This window comes from Excalfactoria chinensis, chromosome 3 (assembly GCF_039878825.1).
Source record: "Excalfactoria chinensis isolate bCotChi1 chromosome 3, bCotChi1.hap2, whole genome shotgun sequence".
Classification (NCBI taxonomy): Eukaryota; Metazoa; Chordata; class Aves; order Galliformes; family Phasianidae; genus Excalfactoria; species Excalfactoria chinensis.
Window position 1 is genome coordinate 26,086,722 of NC_092827.1, and position 22,857 is coordinate 26,109,578.

Below are 22,857 nucleotides of genomic sequence, written 5' to 3' on the forward strand. Positions count from 1 at the left end.
TCCCTGTTAATACACCTATGCAGCACTGCCATGAGGTTTATTTTTCTTTATTCCTTTTCTAATAGCATGCTTCTTACCACTCCTTATATCATGTAGGGTAACTGTAAACAAAAATGCCTAATATTTGGGCTTCACTTGGGGAATTCTTTCTAATTATTTTCTTTACCCTTCTGCATTTTGTAGTCCTCTACTCCACACCACTGCACAGATTACTGCCAATCCACCATTTCAGCTGTGTACTTTATATAAACAGAACTCATTTCTAGTGGTCAAACAGATTGCTTCCAGAAATATCACACCAGAAATATCAATCAAAGCAAACCTGTTGCCTAGAAATAATGAACAAAAATCCTGCTAGTTGGGGTGAGCTATGCCTCAAACCCATCTGCAACAAGATGGAAGCTCCAACCCAGGCCCAGTGGCAATGGTTCTAGGAGCCTTGCAAAGCTAGCCTGAGCAAACCACAGGGGAAGGGGATGAAATATCTGTCAGTACCATGGATTTAGAATTTCCTGTGGTGAACAATTTCCTTGCCAGTACAAAAAGCTACAGAGAGCAAAAATCTAGCCCATATCGTTACAGCTACACTAGGAAGATTTTTTTTTTTTTTTATTAAAATGTATCACCCTTTTTGGCAGATACAATTCAACTAATTCTAATCGCTTTGCTAATGCAATAAAACACATGCCTCAAATCCCTCATCTCTGGAATAAGTAATCTATAAGTACACTCGTCTTAGCAGTTCTTAAACCAGGGACTAGAGAAATAGGATTAAGACAAAGTGAACCAGTCCAACTGCTAGGATAAGCTAAGCAAGCACAAGGCTAACACAATCTTTCTTAATGGATTTAAGATACTGGAAGGGTGGAAAGCAGGAATAATTCTTGGATTTTCTTTTTTATTTACATTGCTACCTTTTTTTATTCATTTCTGTTTCATTGTTCAGTCTGTTTCATTGACTGAAAACCTTTCCTACAAATTCTTTTTTGTATGAAATAAATAAATAGAAGCTCATTTATGAAAGTAGGTTTCTAAGAAATGTTTCTAGCACATACAGTAATGACTGGGAAATGATTGTCATATCAAATTTGATTGCAAAGCTCAATATTACAGTTATAAGAAATTTAATCCTAAATTAATGTCCTATTCATCTATTTGTCAAATTCCCATTGTTTAAACAAAACAAAACAAACAAACAAAAAATACAACTCCTAATAGCTTTTATTGGAATCAAAAGTATAAAATGAGTAAAATCTCTGCTACTTCTTTCATCAGCTCACACATACACACATGAAAGACATACACAAAACAAGTATGATCTCAAAGCACCACTGAAACAACTTCAGTGATTATAAAGGGACGTTTTTCTTTTCAATAGAGTAGAAACTTCTACAAAAATGGAAGAGCTGCAAAGTGCCAAAAGTCTTAGCTCTTGGAAGCCAAGAACTATGTAATAAACTTTTTGAATCTAGTAATCCAAATTTGCAGGTAACCATAGATTCAAAGCAACTTCTGCGATCTTCACGCTTGTTTTGGATGACTCTGAGGATCTTGTTGAGACTGTCTGCTCCAGTCCGGTAGAATACTGGACAGGAAAATAACGATACCAACAAAGAGCTATTTTTATAACATTTGAATTGGTCTCTATGGCAACACTTTTTAGCCTATTAAAGTTTTGTTATTTTTTAATCTCCCCGTCTCTGCCTTTCTCACATTATTCTGTTGAGTGACAGATTCTGATAAAAAGATAAAACTTCACATCCACATACAAACACCTGTTGAGCTCAGGAGAGTAGGTAGTTGTTTGCTTTACGTTTGGCCTTTCCTTTTAACAGATGGTTCAAAGATTTTTCCACTACATTCTTTCCATTTCTTTGAGAAAAAAGTTGTTTAAAACAAGAAGAGACATTCAACTTGAAATTTAATTACGCCAATTATTCATAAATATATGGTTTGAATCTTTGAGTCTGAATGCTTAATGAATGGTGTGTCTCATCACTACTGTTTTATAGTTGGGGGAGGCAGGTACAGGCGGGGAAAAAAAAACATCCAAGTTCAAGAAGTCAGCTAACTGTTTCATTCGCACTAGCAGTAGATTTATGGATTTTCAGTACCTTAACAGTACCACTGATAATGCACTTTATACCTAAGTTCACCATGTTTGGAAGACATTTCTGTTTCATTGTGTGTTTGCATCTGTCTTTTATTTCTATATGAAAAATGCACACAAATGAATAGGAAATAGGACTACACCTTGAGAACCACGAAACTGTCTGCCTCAAAATGCCATTAAATTCACAGAGAAATCAGTATGGGAGTAGTGAAAATTTGGTTTTATAAAATGCTGCTCATTTATATTAAATCAAAGTATTTCATCTAGAGTAATAATCTGAAATGTATGTTCTTTCTTGAAGGAAAAACAAAACAAAACAAAACATAAGACAGGAGGGTGATGTTCCTGGGTAATGTAGAAGTGAAGGCAATTGGTTCTGGCTTGGGTGTTGTGCACAAAAATTGTACCAAAGATTTTGGACCTTTGTTTAAATGGAGTAAGAGAGGAGTGTCTGTTTTTTGTAACTATATAGATGAAAGGGATTTTCTTTACATAGACAGAACTCTTATCCCTCATGATTTGACCTGATTTTTAAAATTATCTGATGTAATTTTGCTACCTGCCAGCTTTAGATCATAAGAACGGCAGTACTGGATCAGCTCAATGATCTGTCTTATTTGCTGTGCTGTCTACATTAAGCAGACATGTGGGGATGCATGTAAGAGTAGGGAATGAATGATACTTTCTCTTACATGCATCCCTAACTTTTTGCAGTCTGTATTTTAAAGATTTTTGGAGCCCATACTGCACTGAGCAGTCAGCCTATTCTCTAACTGATTTTAAACTCATGTATTCCTTTGGCTACCTTCAAATTTCTATAGCATTGAGTCCCATGTTGCAATTTTATAGTGTTTCAAAGACATAAAGTAATATAATGAGCATTCTAGGTCTGTGACTTGCAGTTTTAGTTAATCACACTGTCTGTATCCTGTTTGTCATCATACGACCTTTCCCATTAACTAGCAGTATTTCTTTTAAAAAAGACCACAGATAAGACTGATCCACACATACCCAGTGCTCAGCCCCAGAACTACAGATGATCTGCTGCATCCTGCTGTGTTTTTTCAAGAAAAAAACAGAGTTCTGTGACACAAATCAAATTGTCAGCATTTCAGCTTATTCAGAATGTACATATTTTTGAGCCAGCACTTCTCTTATAAGTATTACAACCTCTGTAATGTCTTTGACTGAGAAAAGAATATTATTAGATGGTTTTTAATTTAGAATAAGAAAATGGAAAAGGAAGTTTTGAAACATATATGGTGATAGTTTATTGAGATCAATTGAGTAATTAAAATGAGTGTTCTCACTAGAGAATTTTTTAAAAAAGATCTACAAGCACTAGTCAGTGCTTCTGTGCCACACAGAGAAAGGAAGCTATCTAAAGTTGGCTACAGTTAGCCAACTTAATGTACAATAAATAATCACAAATATTCTTATTAACTTTGTTTAATGGCTAAAAATAGGTACAGGAAAAGGAAGAAAAGGAGAAGGGGGAGGGGGGGGGAGGGGGGAAATAGAGGTCCACGAAACATCTGCCATATCTGGCTGAAGTTGATTCAACTGTAATTCTAAAATAATTAGTGATGAGCGCTTACCATAAAGCTGTCACAGCATTACCACCTTCAAGGGTCAAAAACAATTTATCTTTAGGAACTGTGCCTAACATGGATTGAGAAGGTAATATTAATGAAGGAACAAACCAGGAAATAGCAGGATGCTCAAAGCTAACTAGAGCTAAAATCGATGAGAAGAAGCGGTCTGAAACACATGAGTAATTTATTAAGCAGTAATATATTTTGGTAAACAGACCTTCTTCTGATATGTGTGGTGAAGATAAATTAGCAGTTCTGTAAACTGAGGGTTTCTGTTTGCCCTTTGAGTCATATATTTTAACAAGCCTTCAAGAAATGCATTTGGTCTTTTCTTACCAGGTTTTCACTTCTGTACTTATCCAAAGCTATATCAAATCTCATTGGGGAAAGACATTATTAGGATTAAATTTCTGTTGAGGCAACACCTTGAATGATTATGTGATTAGCAGTCATGTCTTTCAGTTGTCCTGGACTGCTGTTCTGTACCAACACTGAAAGAGCACTGGGTGCTCCACTTTCAATGAGACTATAGTCTAAATCATACACAGAACAGTTATAATTCAAAACACTAACCTTGAGGCAGTAAAGATGTAGTTTTATTTAGGTTCATCTTCTCTTTGATAAGATAAATGTTCATGCATGCAATGACCTCATACACTTCATTAGGGAATACAAATTACCTTCTTATTAAGTTTATCTCTTTCATTTCTACATGCAAATGGACACTATTCTGTTATAAGTGGAACTGAAGATAAAATAACCCAAATAAACATTGGAATCTCAGATCAGGTTATTTGATATTAAAAATGTACATACACTGTACATTTTAAACAAGTTTCCATAGTGGAGGCTTTGTATGCAGTGTGTTTCCTCTTGTTGCTGTTTATACATCCAGAGCACAGAAGATTATATGATCTTCTTCAAGCTGATCATGGAGCCTTTCTGGTTTGTCTCCTGGGAGCAGCCAGCTCTGAGGCACTGTTGTTCTTTTTCTGCTGTAGCTATCTTAAGGGGGATCCCATCAAATCCCTTGGAAAGCATTATCTGAAGCCCAACTGCAGAAAGCTGTCATGTTGTTAGGTAATAGTTCTTTCTGTAGTTTAACTTGCTGAAGTCTCTGTGCCTGCTGTCCAGTGTTCTTCCAAACCTTTTTCCTTCTTCATTTGGAAACCCCTTTCTATTCATTAGGAGACTACAAGCAGCATAAGTGGTTTCACATTTTATTTATTAAAAATAAATAAATAAATAAATAAATAAATAAAATGATATTTTACCTTACCATGGAAGCTATGAATGGAAGCTATGAAGTAAAGAAGCTGACTTTTTAACATATTGTTCTTATTCGTCTTCATAGGCAGTCATTCATATAGACATAGTCACAACCTCCTTGTTTCTTTGATTGTGTGGATACTGTTGCTTTGTTGCTTTGTTGCTTTTTTTTTTTTTTTTTTTTTTTTTCCAATTGCAATAAATTATCTAATTACACAACATCTCAGTCACTATGGTATGCAGTGACCAAAACTGAAGGTCAGACAAAGAGAAATACGCATGCTTGAAACTAGGGGTGCCTATATGGGCAAAATCATCTTTCTGTTGTCATTCTTCTTAAATAAATATTTTTAGGATCTATATATTCTATGTATAGTATATTCTATACTATTCTATAGTAAAGATAATAGTTCTGTTACTGTTAATAGTTACTGTTCTATAGTAAAGGTAAGTCATCTGTGATAATATTGTAATAGCATTGTAAAGCTGCAATTGCTTCAATAGTTTCAGTTAACAGAGGAATTAGATGGAACTCTTGCAGCAATGCAGAGAAGGAATATTTGCTGATGTAAGTATCCCAGACCAGATGATGGACTGTTTTCATATGGTTATAATTATGACAGTCAGACTAAGTGAAAGTCAACTGCAAGCATTGTTGTTGAACTTCTCTTTCCTGTCATCATTTTCATTGCTGTGGAAACCCCCTAAAACTACAGTACTTTAATTGTTAGCAGATTAGATCAAAATTGAACAAACATGATCTAATTTATGCTGAAAGTAGAGATACTCAAGTGCTGATTGTATTTTTTCTATAACAATAATTCATTGACAAGGTTTTAACGATACATAATTGAGGAGCAATGCAAATCACTATTCTCCATCTACCACTATTCTACATCTCTATCTGGTGCTTTCCCTAGTAATTTTTCCACCTGGACATCAGTTTGCACTGTTCTTGCATCCTCCAATAGGATCCTCTTTTGTCTCAAATCTATCAGTTCCCATTCTTAACTCTTATGTTACATCATTTCTTCAACAAAGCACCATTGATTCCCTGCCTTTGTCGGTGTTCAGACACTTTATCCTCTTTTTCTCCGAACTGCATAGGGACCTCCCTCACAACTAAACTATAAACTACTCTTTTCTTTAGCTGCAGTCATTGCTGACTCATGAGTAACCCTTGTGCTTAGCTCAGCCACCCCTTCATTATCAATCCTGGCTCATTGCCCCTGGCTACTCACAGGGTGACAACAGTGAACTCTTAAATAAATTAAACTTAGGAAGACTCAGGACCTTTGGAATGCTCTGGCATGAATTACTCATCACTCTAACTGACTGTTGGCTCTTGTATCCTTCATTCTTCTCCAAACATGTATAGCCATTCTTATGCTAATGCATCTAAATATTCCAAACAGCTTTCGCTTCAGTGTTAACACAGTTGTCTGTTATAGCTCTTCAAACCTGCCAAGAGCAACTGTCTTCATTTATGAGAGCACACTGCACATTCCATATTTTAAACTGCATGAATTTTTTTGTGTCTAAAAACAGTTTCTGAAAATTTGCTGTACTGAAAAGCAAAGAGTAAATAATATCAGTGAAGCCTTTTTTGTTATTTTTCTATAATCTCCACCTATATTTACATATTTTCCAAGTAAGTAGAATTGTTTCTGACAGAGCACTACAACCATTCTGCTACTGTGCATTCCCTGTTTTCTTATGAGTCACAGCCAGTTGTGGAGACTTTTCAGGTCAAATTATACTTTCATCCATATCAATCCAGTCCCTTATGTTCAGACTGCACTCTCAATTCTGATCCTATATAACTATTACCCTCCTTACATGCAAGAACATAAGAACTCCATCTGTTCTTCAAAGGTGAGGTTGATTTTATGTGCCCATTGATTCAAAAAACTAATCTATGCTTTATCCTCAAATTTATGCTTTGTAAAATGAGAAGTCCACTTTAAAACAAGAAATCTTTCAGATGATGTAAATGTATAACCTCACAAGGTGGTTTTACTGAGTATTTTGCTGGATATCATGGCCTTCCACTTAATTTTTTAGATTTTATACCTCAGCAGTTGTGTAATGAAGAAGTTGTTTCTGCATAACATGACAGTTATTTGATTACTGAACTAAGCGTGATCGCTTTACACTCTAAAAGTCTGAGTTATCAGAAGGACATTGCAAACAAAGGGTAAAAAATGAAACTAGGAAAAGGTGTTCTGTAACACTGAAACATCATTATTAGAAAACCATGAGAAGAACTGGAATTTAAGTTGTCAGGAAGAAACTGAAAATCCTGTATTTATATGGATGGGTCCTATGCTTTTGAATTGTAAAGGGTTTCTTATTTTTTATGTTCTGACTGCAAACCTTCTGTTCCAAGCTCCACGAACTTCTCAATACATTCATATAAGGACATACATACTTTAAATGCTGTCATTTTGTGCCAATGGTTGGCATTTACTACGTTTAAAGTGTTTAACATCAAAGCCAGCAGAAGCAATTCATGAGGTGAAATCAACCATATTCACTTACTAGAAAAAATATTCATTCAGCACTTTTATAAGCATTTAAAATACTCAGAAAATTACTCTAGATACAGAATGAGACTATAGTTCTCTATTCATATATTTACCATCCCTTATTCTTCTGGTGTAATGCCCAAAATAAATCAATTAAGGTGTGTCTTTGCACTAACTTTTGAATTATCCTTACAAACAATTAGAGGATCCTATTTATTTATTCTCCCTCTGACAGTCCAGAAAAATATGCATATTCACAGCACCAAGGCAAAAAGGAAAGAGATTCCCTTACCAATCTTACCAGGCTTTACAGTCAAATAAATTAAACCGTCTCTCTAACCTGTTCTGTGATATTGCTTATGCTGAGTTCATTTGCTTGCATATAACCTAGCAATAACAGTCTAAACTGGGAGCATGACTAAAATGAGCATGAGTGTATGAGCACTCTATTCCAACTGGCTTTCAATTTACAGTAAGCATGCCATGAAGAAAGCAATTCTGAGCTAACACATTATAAACCTGCATACTGCAGTGACAATCTCTAGAGAATGTTATAAAAAATACAGAATGGATTTTATTGTCTCATATGGTAGCAATAGCTTAGCATGTTATGAATTATCCAACTGCGCTTCTTGCCTGTGTCCAAGCCAGTTACTGCAATTGGCCACAAATGTTTTTATAGCCCTGAGGCAAACTGGCACAAGATGGCTCGAAGGCACACAGTTCAGTCCCCCAAGGCAGGAGCTGAGCTATCTGCAGGTTGATCAGAGGGCAGAGATCCTGGCCCAGTCTTTCCTTCAATCTGTGGTTGAGCCTGGCCTGAGAGAGCACCTTTTGGCTTATGTCAAATCTGTGCCAAAGAAAACACTAACAATTAATTGGTATGGATCACATGCTCACATTCCAGTACATAAAGGATGCTGTTGTTTTAGCTAATGTAGACAGGTTTTGACATAAGACAGTGCAAGAAAGGTTTTCAGGTGCAAAAATGAACTTCTGCAAACACTCTTCTATGCCAAAAATAGTAGAATATCCCTTCACACCTGGTTAATGGAATGATTTTGTACTATGTGCATTTTAAGGTTTGGAAAAGAATTTGGGCCAATAAAAAAAAAAAAAAAAAAAAAAAAAAAAAGATCAGCAGTTATTTCTATAGACATAACAGAGGGATGCCAGAGTACTGCTACATGTTATTAAATTAAAATGCAGAAGTTACTGATATGAGGTGTAGGGGTGACTGCATACTATTTGTAAATCAGATACAAACAGCTCCTGTGGTGCTGGAGTCCATACTTGGTGAAAAATAAGAGACATTCTGACTGATCTCCTGTGTCATCAACTGCAAGTAAAGTTTGTGAATGTTTTCCTCTTTGAGGGATAAATTTCAAAACTACTTTTGAAGTAAGCATTGAAGTAAGCTTCACCTCCAGGTGAAGCCTCATTAGCACAGAGCAGAGGTGCAGGATCCCCTCCTTCAACCTGCTGGCCACACTTCTTTTGATGCAGCCCATGATGCAGTTGGCTTTCTGGGCTGCAAGGGCACACTGCTGGCTCATGTTCAGCTTGTCATCCACCAGTACATCCAGGTCTTTTTCAGCAGGGTTGCTGTCAATCCTTTCATCCCCTAGCTTGCATCTGTTGTGAGCATTGCCTTAACCCAGGTGCAAGATCTTGCATTTGGATTTGTTGAACCTCGTTAGGTTCCCCTGGGCCTGGTCTAGGTAATTCTATATGGTATCCTGTCCCTCTGGTATGTCAGCCTCACCTCACAGCTTGGTGTCATCAGCAAACTTGCTGAGGGTGCGCTTGACATCTCTGTCAATGTCACTGATGAAGATATTAAAGAGTATTGGTTCCAGCACTGACCCCCAGGAGGCACCATTTGTCCCTGGTCTCTGTCCAGAACAGAAGATCAGATGTGACAGAAAAACAAACCTTAAACCAAACCAACTGAACAGATCATGCTGCACCCTGAAACTGAGCATATGTAGCCTCAATTTTAACAACCTTTGTGACAATTCATATAAAATGAGAAAAAAATAAAAGTAATGAAAACTCAACACTGAGTGCATCTACCTGTGGAATTTTGATGCTGTTGATAAAGATGAGACTGTAGCCATAAATTAAGTAAAGGAATTACAGAAACTGGGTCATTTTTAAGCTACTTATCTCAGAACCTAGAAAGTCATCTTATTTGTTGTGAAACAAAAATGGTTGCATAAAGGAAGAAAAATTGATTGTCCTCAATTATCCCTCGTGACTTTTATGGAAGTGAATGTATAAATATTCAAAAACTGCAGCTGTTGTACTAAAAAACCAAATTGCTCCAAAATTCCAAGTAAAGGTTACCATTCACATTATCTTGTACCATGTATAGAATCTCACAGTACAATTATTAGCTATTCAAATCTCTCACATAAATGTTCATGAAGTCTAATGCTAATTAACTTAGGTTATCATGTAAAGATATCAGAATACAACATAGTGAAGTTAAACCACTTCAACCATCGGCTGTGGAGGAGAGGAGATTTTTAGAATATCAAAAAGTTTGTGAATAATTTAATGAAAGTAGCTTTGCAACTGTTGAGTTAGAAGTATGAATAACATTATTTCACAGGTGAGGTATTCAAACACTGGAATGGGCTGCCCAGGGAAGTGATGCAGTCCTTATCCCTAGAGGTATTCAATCTGTGGATGTGACACCAAGGCTCATAGCTTAGGAATGGGACTCAGTAGGTCTGGTTGATGGTTGGACTTAATGATCTTGAAGGTCTTTTCCAATTTAGATGATTCAATGATTTTAGAACAAAATCTTTACACTAGAGTGATATTTTCAATATGGTTTTCAGATTTCCTTGCTTGAACAAGAGATACTAGAAGTATGCTAGTGCAGAAAAAGAAAAGAACATGGAATTTTTAAAAATCAAAATAATACACTCTAAGTTTTGTGGTTCCAGTATTATTAATAATTCTAGAAGGGAAACCTGAAAGTCTGCAGTTACGATTTCTCAAGCATTTAGGAAATTAACAATTTTCAATATTAAACTGAAGAGACAGCTATACTTGCCATATTTACTGTTGAAATGCATTCCCTTTTCCTTAAACACAGTCTTGCAATGCAAGTCCCTACTTGTCTCACAGTTTCTGAAAGCTCATCTAGTGCCTTGTGGTACTTTACTCTAGAAAGTAGTATTTAACCTAGAATTTAGTATTATCTGAGTAGTATGTGCTTATTCCTGTAGTGGCAGTGTTCTTCGCTCTGGAGACAAATGTATTCTGTTGTTCAAGTCAGTTTAAATAAAAATAAAAATAATAATTAAAAAAAAAAAAGTCAGTAAAAGAAAGCAAATGAAAAGAGATTTAGAAGTACTATTTTCCTTTATGAATTTATTTGTTTAGCACTAACATGGAAAAGATAAATTGTTCTGTGCCTGTTTAAGGACTTGAGAGTTGCAAAAAGCCAATAACTGAATGCCAACTTTAGCAAGAAGTTATGTTTCTGTTCTTTGCAGTGGACTTTGCTTTGTCTTTGTCTTCATTATTCTTTGTTTCATCATTTCTTGGTTGTGCTCTTGAAGTGTTTGCTCTTTGTGTATTCAGTCCATGGTCAGACTTCATAAAAATAAAATTAGCACCCATTTAATTTATCATTTTAGAGCTCAGTTTTTAATCTTCATGAAATTATTTTCATGATTTTTCACTAATTCCTGTATCTCTTTCACAACAAATTCCAGCTGAGTAGATTTCAGCCCTATTCAATTTGTTATAACCAATATAAATCTCATTTTTCATATTTATTTTCGCGTTGTTTTGATTATTACATTTATCAGAATACAGAGACAGGCAACTAGTTTGTTCTGGAAAAAAAGAACCAGTTTTAGGGTAAGAAGGAAAATCAGGCATTCTTGGGTAGACCTCTTTGCGTGGAAGATTTGCTCTTTCATTAAAAAAAAGATTAGTTTCCAGAAATTGTGACAAATGCTGATTTTCAGGATCTACTAATTGTTGTTTGTGTAGGTCCTGAAAATAAATAACTGTTCTCAGTATTACAGTTCTCAGTATTACTTATCATTATTATGTTACAAATATTAAACTCTAGAATAAGTAGATTGGAATTTCCATTGTTTTTTACACTTTTCAATTGAGTGTCTCCCTTACAAGAATGAAAGAAGAATATAATTTGAATCCTGATGTGAGTTTTGCTTTTAATGGTATATTGTTTATGAAGAAGAGATTGTCATACGTAGATATTCAAGCTACCTAAACACTTGAGGCTCAATTAAATCTCATGAAATTGTGCTTTCTGAGGGCAGAAAAGTTCCTTTTCCCTACTTATAATTAGAATTAAATCTGTGGAGCTGAGAACAGCAGCTATGGAAGGAAGAAGAGGTTAGTGTAACAGCCAACTTCATTTCAGAAGCTGAAGAAAGTGAGAATAAATTATGCTGTTAAAATTAATTTTGTTACAAGTTGAAAGGCACTCAGCACAGGTAATTAAATTGGTGAGTTTTAATATACCAGAATTAAAAGCAAATAAGGAGTTTGGGAGGATGTGTACAAAAATCTCTTGGTTGGCATCTGTGGCTTTGTAAATTATGGGCTGCAGGTGCAGCTGGGTGGGGGGCAGGTGATGATCTTTTGCCAAAACAGAAGAAGAGAGGGAGGAGCCTGGGAGTAGTCCAGGGCCTAGTGAGAATGAGAAAAAAAAAAAAATAAGAATGAAGTACTCATAAAATTATGGCTCCCTTGCTAGAGATAATATCCAGTCTAATGACAGCCTTTGGTGAAAATGAATTATTTTTTTTCTGTTTGAGAATATATATCCCAGATACAGTGTTTTCCCAGCTGTAGCACTTTGTGGTTTGTTTTTTTATTTATCAAAGAAGAAGAATACAGCATTACTTAAAAGCCAGGATGCCAGGGGGATATCAGCCAAACATGCTGAGCCCATGGTTATACATAGGCATGTACCAGCTGCCAGGGCTGGTTCTCTTGCTGAGGATGGAGGGATGCTGAACTCACTTCAAGCAGTGCCTTTGCATGATTCTGTCAGCATGATCCAGCAGTGATAGTTAGGTGATGTTCTGAGGCTGTTTTGCATCTTTCTGATAGTATGTGATGCAAATATGCTGTTACATGACTTACCATCAGTGTTCATTAGAACCCCATCTGCCATTTGTAAGAGTTAGCTATAATCAGCAGTCATATATTCCAGCTAGAACACAGATTGCTCCTAATAAAACTTGCTTCTGTCTTCTCATTTTGTGATCAACATGATCATTAACATTTTCATCACGCTTCTTTCTTCCACAAAGCCATGTCCACATTTATATCAGATTACTATCATCTGTCTTTCTTTCAATAAAGTGGATAAAAAATGGGCTAAAACTTGCAATCTATACTCAGTCATCCATAAGTATTAACACTGATTTCATCAAAACAGTTCAGGATTTGTTCAGATTTGCATATTTATACAACAAGTAGCATATTTGCATTTTTAAAAGTATTTTAACTCTGCAACCTTTTCCTAAAAGATTCTACGCTGTTCCTGAAAAGTCATTTTTTTTGTCAAACTGTAGTCCTAACAGCATGTGCCAGTTTTAACAAAAATATTGATGGAAAAACAAATTGAGGTTGCACTGTAGGAAGTTAAAACAAAGGAGACAATGAGTAAAAGAAAGAATATTTCTCTATTTTCTATAATGTTTACTGTGCATTTTGCATCATAGCTTATATTTATCATATACGGGAAGTGCTGTTATCAGTCAGGCTTAAACATGATAGATTTTATGAATTCAAATACATTGGGAACATCTGAATGTGAAAAATAAAGGCAAAATCTAAGATTAGATAACTAATGCATTTTCAGAATCTGCTGTTTTTTGGTTTTTTTTTTTTCTCCCACTCTACATTTCACTTTTTAAACATAAACAATAATTATGTTGCATACAATAATTTAGAAACACCACCTACTCCCCTGCCCCCAACTTAAAGAAATTATTTGACCCAGGATTGCGAGGCAAGGTGTTTGTCATATCTGTAAAATGACAGCAGGAAATGAAATGATTGAGTCTTTAAGTACATAACATTTTGAAACTTTTGAGGTTGATACCAGGTGAACTATGTATTTGAGGCAATAAGATAAGAATCTGGGAAAACAGTAGATATTTCATAGCAACACAGTCTGAAACTAATAAAGAATATAAAATGAACTAAAATGCAAGTCTGGTGATATGTATGTATTATCATTTCCTAACTTTCATAGCTACCAGCCTTGATTCGTATTTTTTCTGAACTGGGATTTTAGTAAAAATGTTGGCCAGTCTTATATTCATTTAAGACAGCTATCAGATGGGTATGTTGCATAAAGAAATTGTCATCACATCCATTCTTCGTAATTCTGATCTTGCATTGTTAATATTGGGTGTGAAACTGTTCAGTTGATGTGATTTTGACATTTTAAATTGTGATGAGGATAAATGCACTTTATTCTTAATATTACTGGTGTGGGTTTGATGCAGTGGTACAGCGCACACTTATTTTATAGCCTGCAACTGGCATTTCAAGCAACACAGTGAAGGGTAGATCATAATTTATTTCAAGAAAGAGGCAAGCTCGTTTATATAAGTGACAGCGTCAAGTTTAATTAAAGGCTGTAGTGACAAAGGAGAGTTGACTGCATGCACTCAAAATACTTTTCAGATGACAAATATCTGACACCCATAAAAAACAATATCCAAAGTAATTGGTAAGGTTTTGATACTTAAACCTGACTAAAAAGATTTCGGGCAGTATATCCTAGTAGGTTAACAGTCTATCAGATTTATGTGTAAAAACAGATATATTAAACTTAATCTAGAGCCAAAAATTCAGATTTAGAATTTATGTCCTTCTGCGTGGAGGTAAAGGGAATGCAACTGGCAGTTAGGAGTATTTGCATCCCCATGCTTACTTTATTCAGTTTTAGAACCAATATCTTTACTATTTCACCACTATGGCATTTTGGAAACCCCTGGTCAAACTAAGGATGTAGAGAAAAAGCAGTTGGTATGATTTATGTTATGTTCTTTCTTCCTGCTCTGCACACTCAGTGCTATAGAAAACAGTCCAGAGCTCTTCTGCCTAATCCAAACCAGCATCTCTTTCTTTCTGTCTTTGTGGCAACTACACCATAAAGGGAGAACTGATGTTAAGGATAAAGGTCAAGATGATAGAATATGACAGCTCTGTGACGTGAAAAGAGAAATGAGTGTCCCTAAGTATTCAGCATGAGCTTCTCTTTGATCCCTGCAGGGCATCTGCACCACAACCACCGCATTTTTGCACTTCTTCTTCTTAGCTTCATTCTGTTGGGTCTTGACAGAAGCGTGGCAGTCATATATGGCTGTTACTGGAAAAATTAGGACACGGCTCATAAGGAAACGTTTCCTGTGCCTTGGATGGGGTAAGTCTGTAAAATTCATTTACTTAGAGTCATTGGAATTAAACCCTTAATGCAGTGACAATGCCTGAGATATTATCATTTTCCTCAGTGAACTTGAAAGATAGTAGATGGTGCATTGCCAAATGAAAAACTAGGTCCTTCCTAAAAGTCCTTCCACTTTAGCTTCACTATAATCGTTTACCTCAAGCCATACTGGTGTTTATGTTGGAATTATGTAATAAATATGTTTTAACATCATTTTAGAAGCTTTCAGTCAGGTTGTATAATATTTAATATAAAGAAATAAAAATAAAATAACAAAAATCATTCACTGAATTTCATGAAGATTGTTACTACCTCACTTTAAGATGTATCAAAGGTGCCAGTAATTTAGGTGCAATGAAAACATCCCTGACAGTGCTTGAGAAAAATAAAAATAAAAATCTGTGCTTTACCAAATTATTCATTCCATGTAAAACTGGTCATTTTAAATTAGCTTGCCCTGTCCTTTTTTTTTTTGTTCAGGCAGAATAGCTAGCAGTATTTTGATCACCCTCTAATGATTTTTACTGTTTTGTGATTTTTTTTTTCCAGGTTTACCAGCCTTAGTGGTTGCAATATCAATAGGCTTTACCAAGACAAAAGGATATGGAACAGCTCACTAGTAAGTCAGTCTGAAATGTTAAATCACATTTTTAATTAACAGGGCTGTCATACCCATCAGGAACTATATAGCAGGATTTGGAGGCCCTCCCTACAGGTGTCCATTCACACTTGGAAATGCCCTAAGAGTCATTGAATGATCCATAGAAGCACAAAAGGAAACCATATGCCAGTCTTGCACTAAACTCAGCAGGATGCCAGGGATCCTGGTTTTCCTGTGAGCACTTGAGGCAGCAAGCCATTTAGAAACCCTAAGGATTAGGTCTACCTAGACGTCTAACATTTGTAGAAATTTATGAAAGAGAGCCTTAAATGTTCTGGTTAACCTTTGCCAAACTCTAAACACATCATCTAAAACTATACAGGCAAGCGTTTCTTTGGCACCCAGGTTTCTGCCCACCAATTATGTAAGCTGCTACCTAGCCTTTTGTGCCCTTGAGCTGTATGGAGCCAAAGCCCTGCAGAAGCCTCCAAATACATCCCATCCATTTCTCCCTCCTGGAGTGCCTGATCCAACCCTTTTCTTGAACTGAACTGTATGTGAGAGACAGCAAGAAAGTCACCGTATTCCATTTACACGTTATTAATACAGGTTTTATTTAACCACCTGCCTGGTTACAGTGCATATTTAGCACCCTGGAAAAATCACAGCTCAGCTAGTCTGCACTTCCCCTGTCTCCTGCCAAAGGAACTTGGCCTGAGTCTCACTTCTACCCAGAATTTTCTTACCACCGAGACATGTATCAGGGTACCTTTCCTTCAGTCTTCCAATTTGCAGCTCTCCTCATGTTGCCTAAGAAATTAAGTATGTGTCTGGACAGCAGGAGAGGAAATATGACTCTGCAGCTTGCTAATGAGAACATTCATCAGAGATGTGGATGAGTTAGGTCAAGTCCTTGCTTTGGTGAATATTTAATTACTCTCCTTAGGGTCAGCACTGAGTGAGATCAGGGAGATCCCCTCCCTGCCATGTGTCCCACCCTTGTGGTACATAGCAGAGGGGGCTTCAAACCCTTTCTTCAGGTGGGTAAGGCTCCAAATCTCCTGATTACCTGCTCTAACCACTGTGCTCTTTAGTTTTGAATTGTGACACCATGTATCTTGCATTTTGTAAATGAGAAATGGCTTACCTAACTGATGTTCTTAACTACAGGACAGCACTTACAGCTGGGAATCATTAGTGATAAAAACATCTTAGGCACCTTTCAGGAGTTATATTGAGAATGTGCTACTCTGGCATTTTTATAGCTAATAAGTTCTCATCTTCCTGGCTTTTTTTATTATTTGGTCCCTTGACTAGTACTGAAATACCTGTTTGGCTGTGAGAATTATGAATTTTGACATTACAGTGTACAGACCCCATTGGGAATGTAGGTCCACCTCTTGCGGGATCAGTCCCATTGCATTTACTCTACTGAAATTATTCATGCATAATCATTTGCTTCAGTTAGTGTTGCTTCCTGTTTCCTCCTTGGGATGTATACATTTTTAACAGAATATATGCTGAAATATTCAGACAAAGCAACGAATCATTAAGAGTGACCTGGAAAGTGAAATAGAGTAGGTCTCTGTACACATACCAACTTCTCTCCTATCCAAAATGAGCTAACACACTGCCATAGAACAAAAGCAGAGAGGAGGTGTACATGGAACAAATGGAACCACAATGCAGCTCTTGTTTCACTTGCAAAAATGTTTTCTTGCCACTTGACATTACAATGGTATAAAGAAAAGAATGTAAGGAATGGAATTACTTATGTCACCAGCTGATATGCTGTCCCACTCTAGAAGGCAATGAAGAATTATGGCCTATAACTGTAAGCCCATGTGAAAGCAGAGCACCTGTGCTACTTTCAAAAGCACTTGTATAAGTTTTTGAACTGCTTGTGCTAATGGATATTTGGCCCATTTGGCTACATTCAGTTAAACATGTAACACTATCAGAAGTGCATCCTGTTGCAAAGTTTTCCTAATTTTTAAGATGCTATTTTTGAAAAAACAAACAAACAAAACAAAAAAGAAACAAAACAAAACATCATTTCCAAATAGAGAAAATTAAGTGAAAATAAGGCAGTTGGTTCCAGTCCCACACATGGAAAGTTTGACTGGAAGGGAGGCCCACAGATCTTTGAAGCAGATCCCAGGTTAATAGTATGGTATGGTTGAAGAGGTTGGCTTGAATTGTTCTTGACCCAACTCCTTGATAACAGTAACTGATTTCTGTCTTTTTCATTCAGCCATAATTATTAGGCAGTTGCATTACCGTATATTCAAAGCCACATATGAAAACTTAATTTCACAAGACAGTTGCAGTGATACAAATACAGAAACTGAAGGAATACCTCAAAAATAATTTGAAAATGAAAAAACCCAGTAACAAGCCTTGAACTGCTTGAAAATATTAATGTAAGATTGGATATTTTTCCCAGCTAGTTCTATGGATTTAATAAATATTTTTGCTACCTCTCCTCAGATGATGAGAGCTATGAAAGTACCACTACTGTAATTTACAGTTAGTAAACCTGTGAGACCCACTGATGTATACATATACAGTGAGAGCTATTATTCAGTGCTGCAGATAAGTTTCAGGAATTTGTTATATCAGCAAAATTTTAAAATTCTGCTATAGTTACATGATCCTAAGAGAAGGAACCATTCTCCCAGAGAGTATCAAACACTACAAAATGTACAGGACACGGGAGAAAGTCTACAGAAAGTCTACAGATGCTTCATCATTCAGTGGAATTTTATGACCATGTAACAGGGACCCATAAAACCACTAGTAGATGCTCTCTTATACTAATCAATTTATATGGCTTTCAGCATGTGAAAAGGAGGGAGAAAGAAGACACCGTAGGAGAACACAATAAAAACAACCATGAAGCTTTGGGGGTGGGAGGAGGGAGGTCTATTGGATCAAAGAAAAAGAGGAGAATGAAAAATGCGAAACGAGTCAACAGCAATTGCCTTGTAGTATAAGTGAGAACATGAAAGTCTGTCTTCAAAAATTCTTCTGTGGAAAAAGTTGGGAAAAGTGTGTTTCAGAGACATTGATTGGTAGACATTGGAAACACTGCAAAAATCACATTAGATTGTTGAAAATCCCAATTGCTGAAAATTCTGACTGTAAAAGAAAAGAATACAAGCACTACATTTTCTTCCAGCCCTGTTACTAAATGGAAGTCACTCTTTTGAACAGTCTTTTTCCCTGAGGGTATAAGGAAGAATTCTCTCCTTGTCTTAAAGACTTTTGTGGCTAAAACATTTTCCTCTGTTATTTATTTTATTTATGTATTTTATTTTATTTATTTATTTATTTATTTCTGGAGGATGGGGGAATGTAGACTAGCTTGGTGTTTATTACCTTTTTAATGGTGAATGAGATATAAATTATTTATATCAGTTGATTTTTCCAGAATTTAGCTCTTCGATGCAGCTGAGTTCATGAGGCAGATTTCACATCTTCACTGCAATGGGGAACAGTTTTATTCTTTGCAGTTGAAATTCCAGCCGTAACAGACTATTAAGATGCATTTGCATTTACTTTACGTTGTTTTCAAAAGCACAAAAAAAGCATTGGAAATTAAATAAAATATGTATGGTTCTGATGTGAGTGTTTCTGAATGTGAGATCTAAGTTAATTGTTTGAATGCATATATTTGAGTTTTCTTATATGTAGGTGTGATCATGCATTCAAATAAACATGCAGTTCTTTGAATATGTAATCACTGGGAAAATAGCACAGCTGCATTTACTTCAGTGTGTGAAGCTCCAGATCTTTTGCAGATATGTAAAGCTTTACATCATGGTGTATCAAATATTTAGAATTTGAATCTGTAAGTGCTCTGTGTTTGGAAATCTGATAGTTTTCAGTGAAAGCTCTGATGCAGTGTGATGAAGTCTGCAAGATGAATAGCTCACCAGAAAATACAGTTTTCATATGCTTTAAAATATGAATTTAAATTGTTTGCAAAATATTCCAGAGAATGCAGAGCAGTTAAACCATTTATGGTGAATCTTCATTAACAGGAATGTTGTCTTTATGACCTAGTCTTAATAGCAATTCTTAAATGACATGAGGATATATAGAAATGTGGTTTAAATCAAGTTCTGTGTTATTGATATTTGACCACTCATTGTTTTAAGTATTCATCTGTCAAATGTTATATAGACAGGCAAGTCCTGTTCATTTAACTCATCACACATGGTTAGAGAATATTTGGTAAGGATTTACAAACTTATTTTACATAATGTTCATCATCAATTTCAGAATATGTAAAATTTGCTGTTAAATTTTCGAAATGTTAGCAATTGATAATGGAAATCACTTTTCAACTGTCTACACCGGCATACCAAATAAGTCGTTTAATTTTCTCCCCTGTGTCTATGTCTCTACATATTGATTGAGCATCAAACAGGACAGCTTATGCTGTAGCAATTATTAATGCTTACTTGACAATCTGTTATATTTATTTTTAATTTGTGTTAGTTCTTCTCTAATGTTTTTTCTAGCTGTTGGCTGTCTCTTGAAGGAGGGCTACTTTACGCTTTCGTTGGACCTGCAGCTGCTGTTGTCTTGGTAAACATTAATATCATTTCCAGTATATACATGTGAAATGGTGGAATATGCTTTTTAAATTATAAAGGCTTAGCCATTCCATAGAATTCAATTTTGCTGTAAATACTGAGCTCAGCTTAACACCTCCTGTATTTTGAATTCATGATTCACTTAGTTGTATCACATTGTTATACCAGTTTTAACTTCATGTTTACACAGTAAGCTGTGAAAGAATAATGTACTGATTGGTGGCACAGTAAACTTGTTACAGGCATCACTTAGTTATTATCAGTAGCATCCACATAATTGTCACTGCTGTGTGAAGTTCAGTGACAGTCTTGATAGAGTGCTGCTTGGCAGTATAACGCTGTGCCAGCAAAAGCAGCAGGAGGAGTGGAAGCAGCCAGCGAGTTCTCCATAGCTACTGCTTTTCAAGGCAAAGAAAAAATCATTATAACTGGGAAATGTTACTCATTTGTGTATTAATCTTTCATGCCTCTGGAAATGCATTTAGCTGTAGGATTCACTTTGTTTAATTGTAGACATCTGCAATGGAGATTTCTGCATCTATGCTAATTGTAGTATATCACTGTCAGTGGAGAAAAATATGGATTTTTAAGGCTCAAATCGTCGGAAGTATTTCAAGTATCAAATTTAGAGTAAGAAGAATTGCACCCTACATGTACCACTGGCTATCAGTTGTCTGCTCTGAAATCTATATAGATTTTGTTCAATAATTTATTTCACATTTTTCTGGGAAGAAGATTACAGGTTTTCTATCTAATTCTTCTTTTCCTTGCACCAATTTTATACTAGGATAGCTCAATCAACACCAGTTATCTTTGATTTTCACTTTCTAAAAGGAATCAGTCGTAGTAGTCATCAAGGATAAAGCCATTTAGCCACAAAGATTGAGATGGATGTTTACTACTTCCATAGTTTGTCTCATCACTGTCTGGAGTCAAGCCAGGATCCTTTTGTACAACTCACAGTCCCCCACGATAGAGGAGCCAAGGATGTTTACGAAAAGCTGGGCATAATTTTCACATGGAACTGTATGTTCTCTTTGCAATTGGCAAGCTTTGTTCCAGAGATGTTTGAAGTTCACAGTCACAATTTGCCCTGCCATTAACTCGTGGCTGTGCAAGGAGCTGTTCTATGCAGCCACTTAAGGCTAAGTGTACGAAGCAAAAGAATTGTATAGCATCAGCTGGAAAATGTAAATGCCAAAAATAAAGTGATGATAAGAAAAACTGAAAAAGAGTTGGCATGGCATGCTGGCAATGCTTAGGGATTTTGGCAGAGGTCTTGGAATATCTGTTTGAGAGGAAAAATAGGATCACAATTCTATAATCAGAAAAACAAAGATCATTTTTTTAATACATTGAACACTTGTTACTACCTTTCCATGAGTCTATGCAGGGTAGCTTCATTGAATTCTGTACAATATTACAAATGGATAATAACAGTTATTAAGTTGTCCATTAAGTGTCATTAGTATGTTCATTGAGTGCCAAAGTCTGACTGCCAAAGCATTTGGATTTTTTTTTTTTTTAGGTTAAGTCCTCAAGTTATGTATGTGGGCACAATACTGTGTACTTTAATGGGGATAAACAGATTTACCTAAGGCATTCATATACATCCCCACACCCCCTTCCCCTGTCCAAAAAAAAAAAAAAAAAAAAAAAAAAAAGGATCAGACTGCAAGGCTCATGACTGGCATTTTGGTGAATGACAGAGACAGTGACTGAAGTGCAGGAGGATATGGAAAACCACAGGCTGGTTCTACATAAGTGAGAACATCCATGTGGACATTAAGTGCTTGAAAAGGAAGATGGCTACTGTCATTTGTATGCACTGACCCTGGTCATTCAAACACAATTCTGTGTGGTTTTCCTGGAATAGAAAATATAATTGCAATTATGTTTGGGAAGTATTAAAGCTATATTACTTGAGGTTCTAGCCAGCAGACGTGTGTATATAACTTGGTACCAGGCATAATTCAAGATTCAGAAATAAGCCTTTTGAAGCAGTCCTATGTATGATGCTCCTGAGAATATGCACTTCTGGTGTACTTGGGGATGGTGTCACATCATTCCTGATGACATACTCAGAAGTGTAACAAGGGGCACATTGCAGGCTTGAAAGAGCCATTTACTGATGTAACAGGATAAATTATTTTCTGTCAGAAAAAGATCAACTGTTTTGTTGTTTTTTGTTTTTTTGTTTTGTTTTGTTTTGTTTTCTGTTTGACAGGTCAACATGGTGATTGGCATTTTGGTATTTAACAAACTTGTTTCCAGAGATGGCATCCTAGATAAAAAGCTCAAACACAGAGCGGGGTAAGAAACCATTGTGGGGTTATTTTAACAAAAATGGGGCTGTTCTTTAAAGCATATTCAAATTGTAGCAATGATTTCCAATTACAGATAATCCCCAAAAATGCCTTTGATTATTTCTTGAACATTTATACCAGTGTAATAGTGTGTCTAACAGATTCCATTCATCTCAAAAGCTGCAGTTGCATTATTTTGAAGGAATGCAACTAAATAAACATAATAAAACACATGTACAGCAGCATTAAGAATGAAGATTAAAACAAATCTGAGCAGATTTCACAAGACTGTTATACACTGAAACTTGTTGCAGTTAGGAAAATAGTTTCATGAATAATGTTTTCTGAAGGAACTGATTATTTTTCTGTCTGG

General features: G+C 35.9%; 1 protein-coding gene across 8 annotated transcripts in view; it reads left to right on the forward strand.

The window, feature by feature from the left end:
• The window catches only part of ADGRB3 (adhesion G protein-coupled receptor B3), a 439,215-nt gene that overhangs the window by 378,531 nt on the left and 37,827 nt on the right, over window positions 1–22,857 (forward strand). For all 8 annotated transcript variants that reach the window (XM_072331126.1, XM_072331131.1, XM_072331133.1 and 5 more), the window contains 4 exons: window positions 14,799–14,949; window positions 15,523–15,592; window positions 20,104–20,170; window positions 22,406–22,491. In XM_072331126.1, coding sequence (XP_072187227.1) covers window positions 14,799–14,949; window positions 15,523–15,592; window positions 20,104–20,170; window positions 22,406–22,491 — 374 coding nt within the window. The remainder of the gene's footprint in view (window positions 1–14,798; window positions 14,950–15,522; window positions 15,593–20,103; window positions 20,171–22,405; window positions 22,492–22,857) is intronic.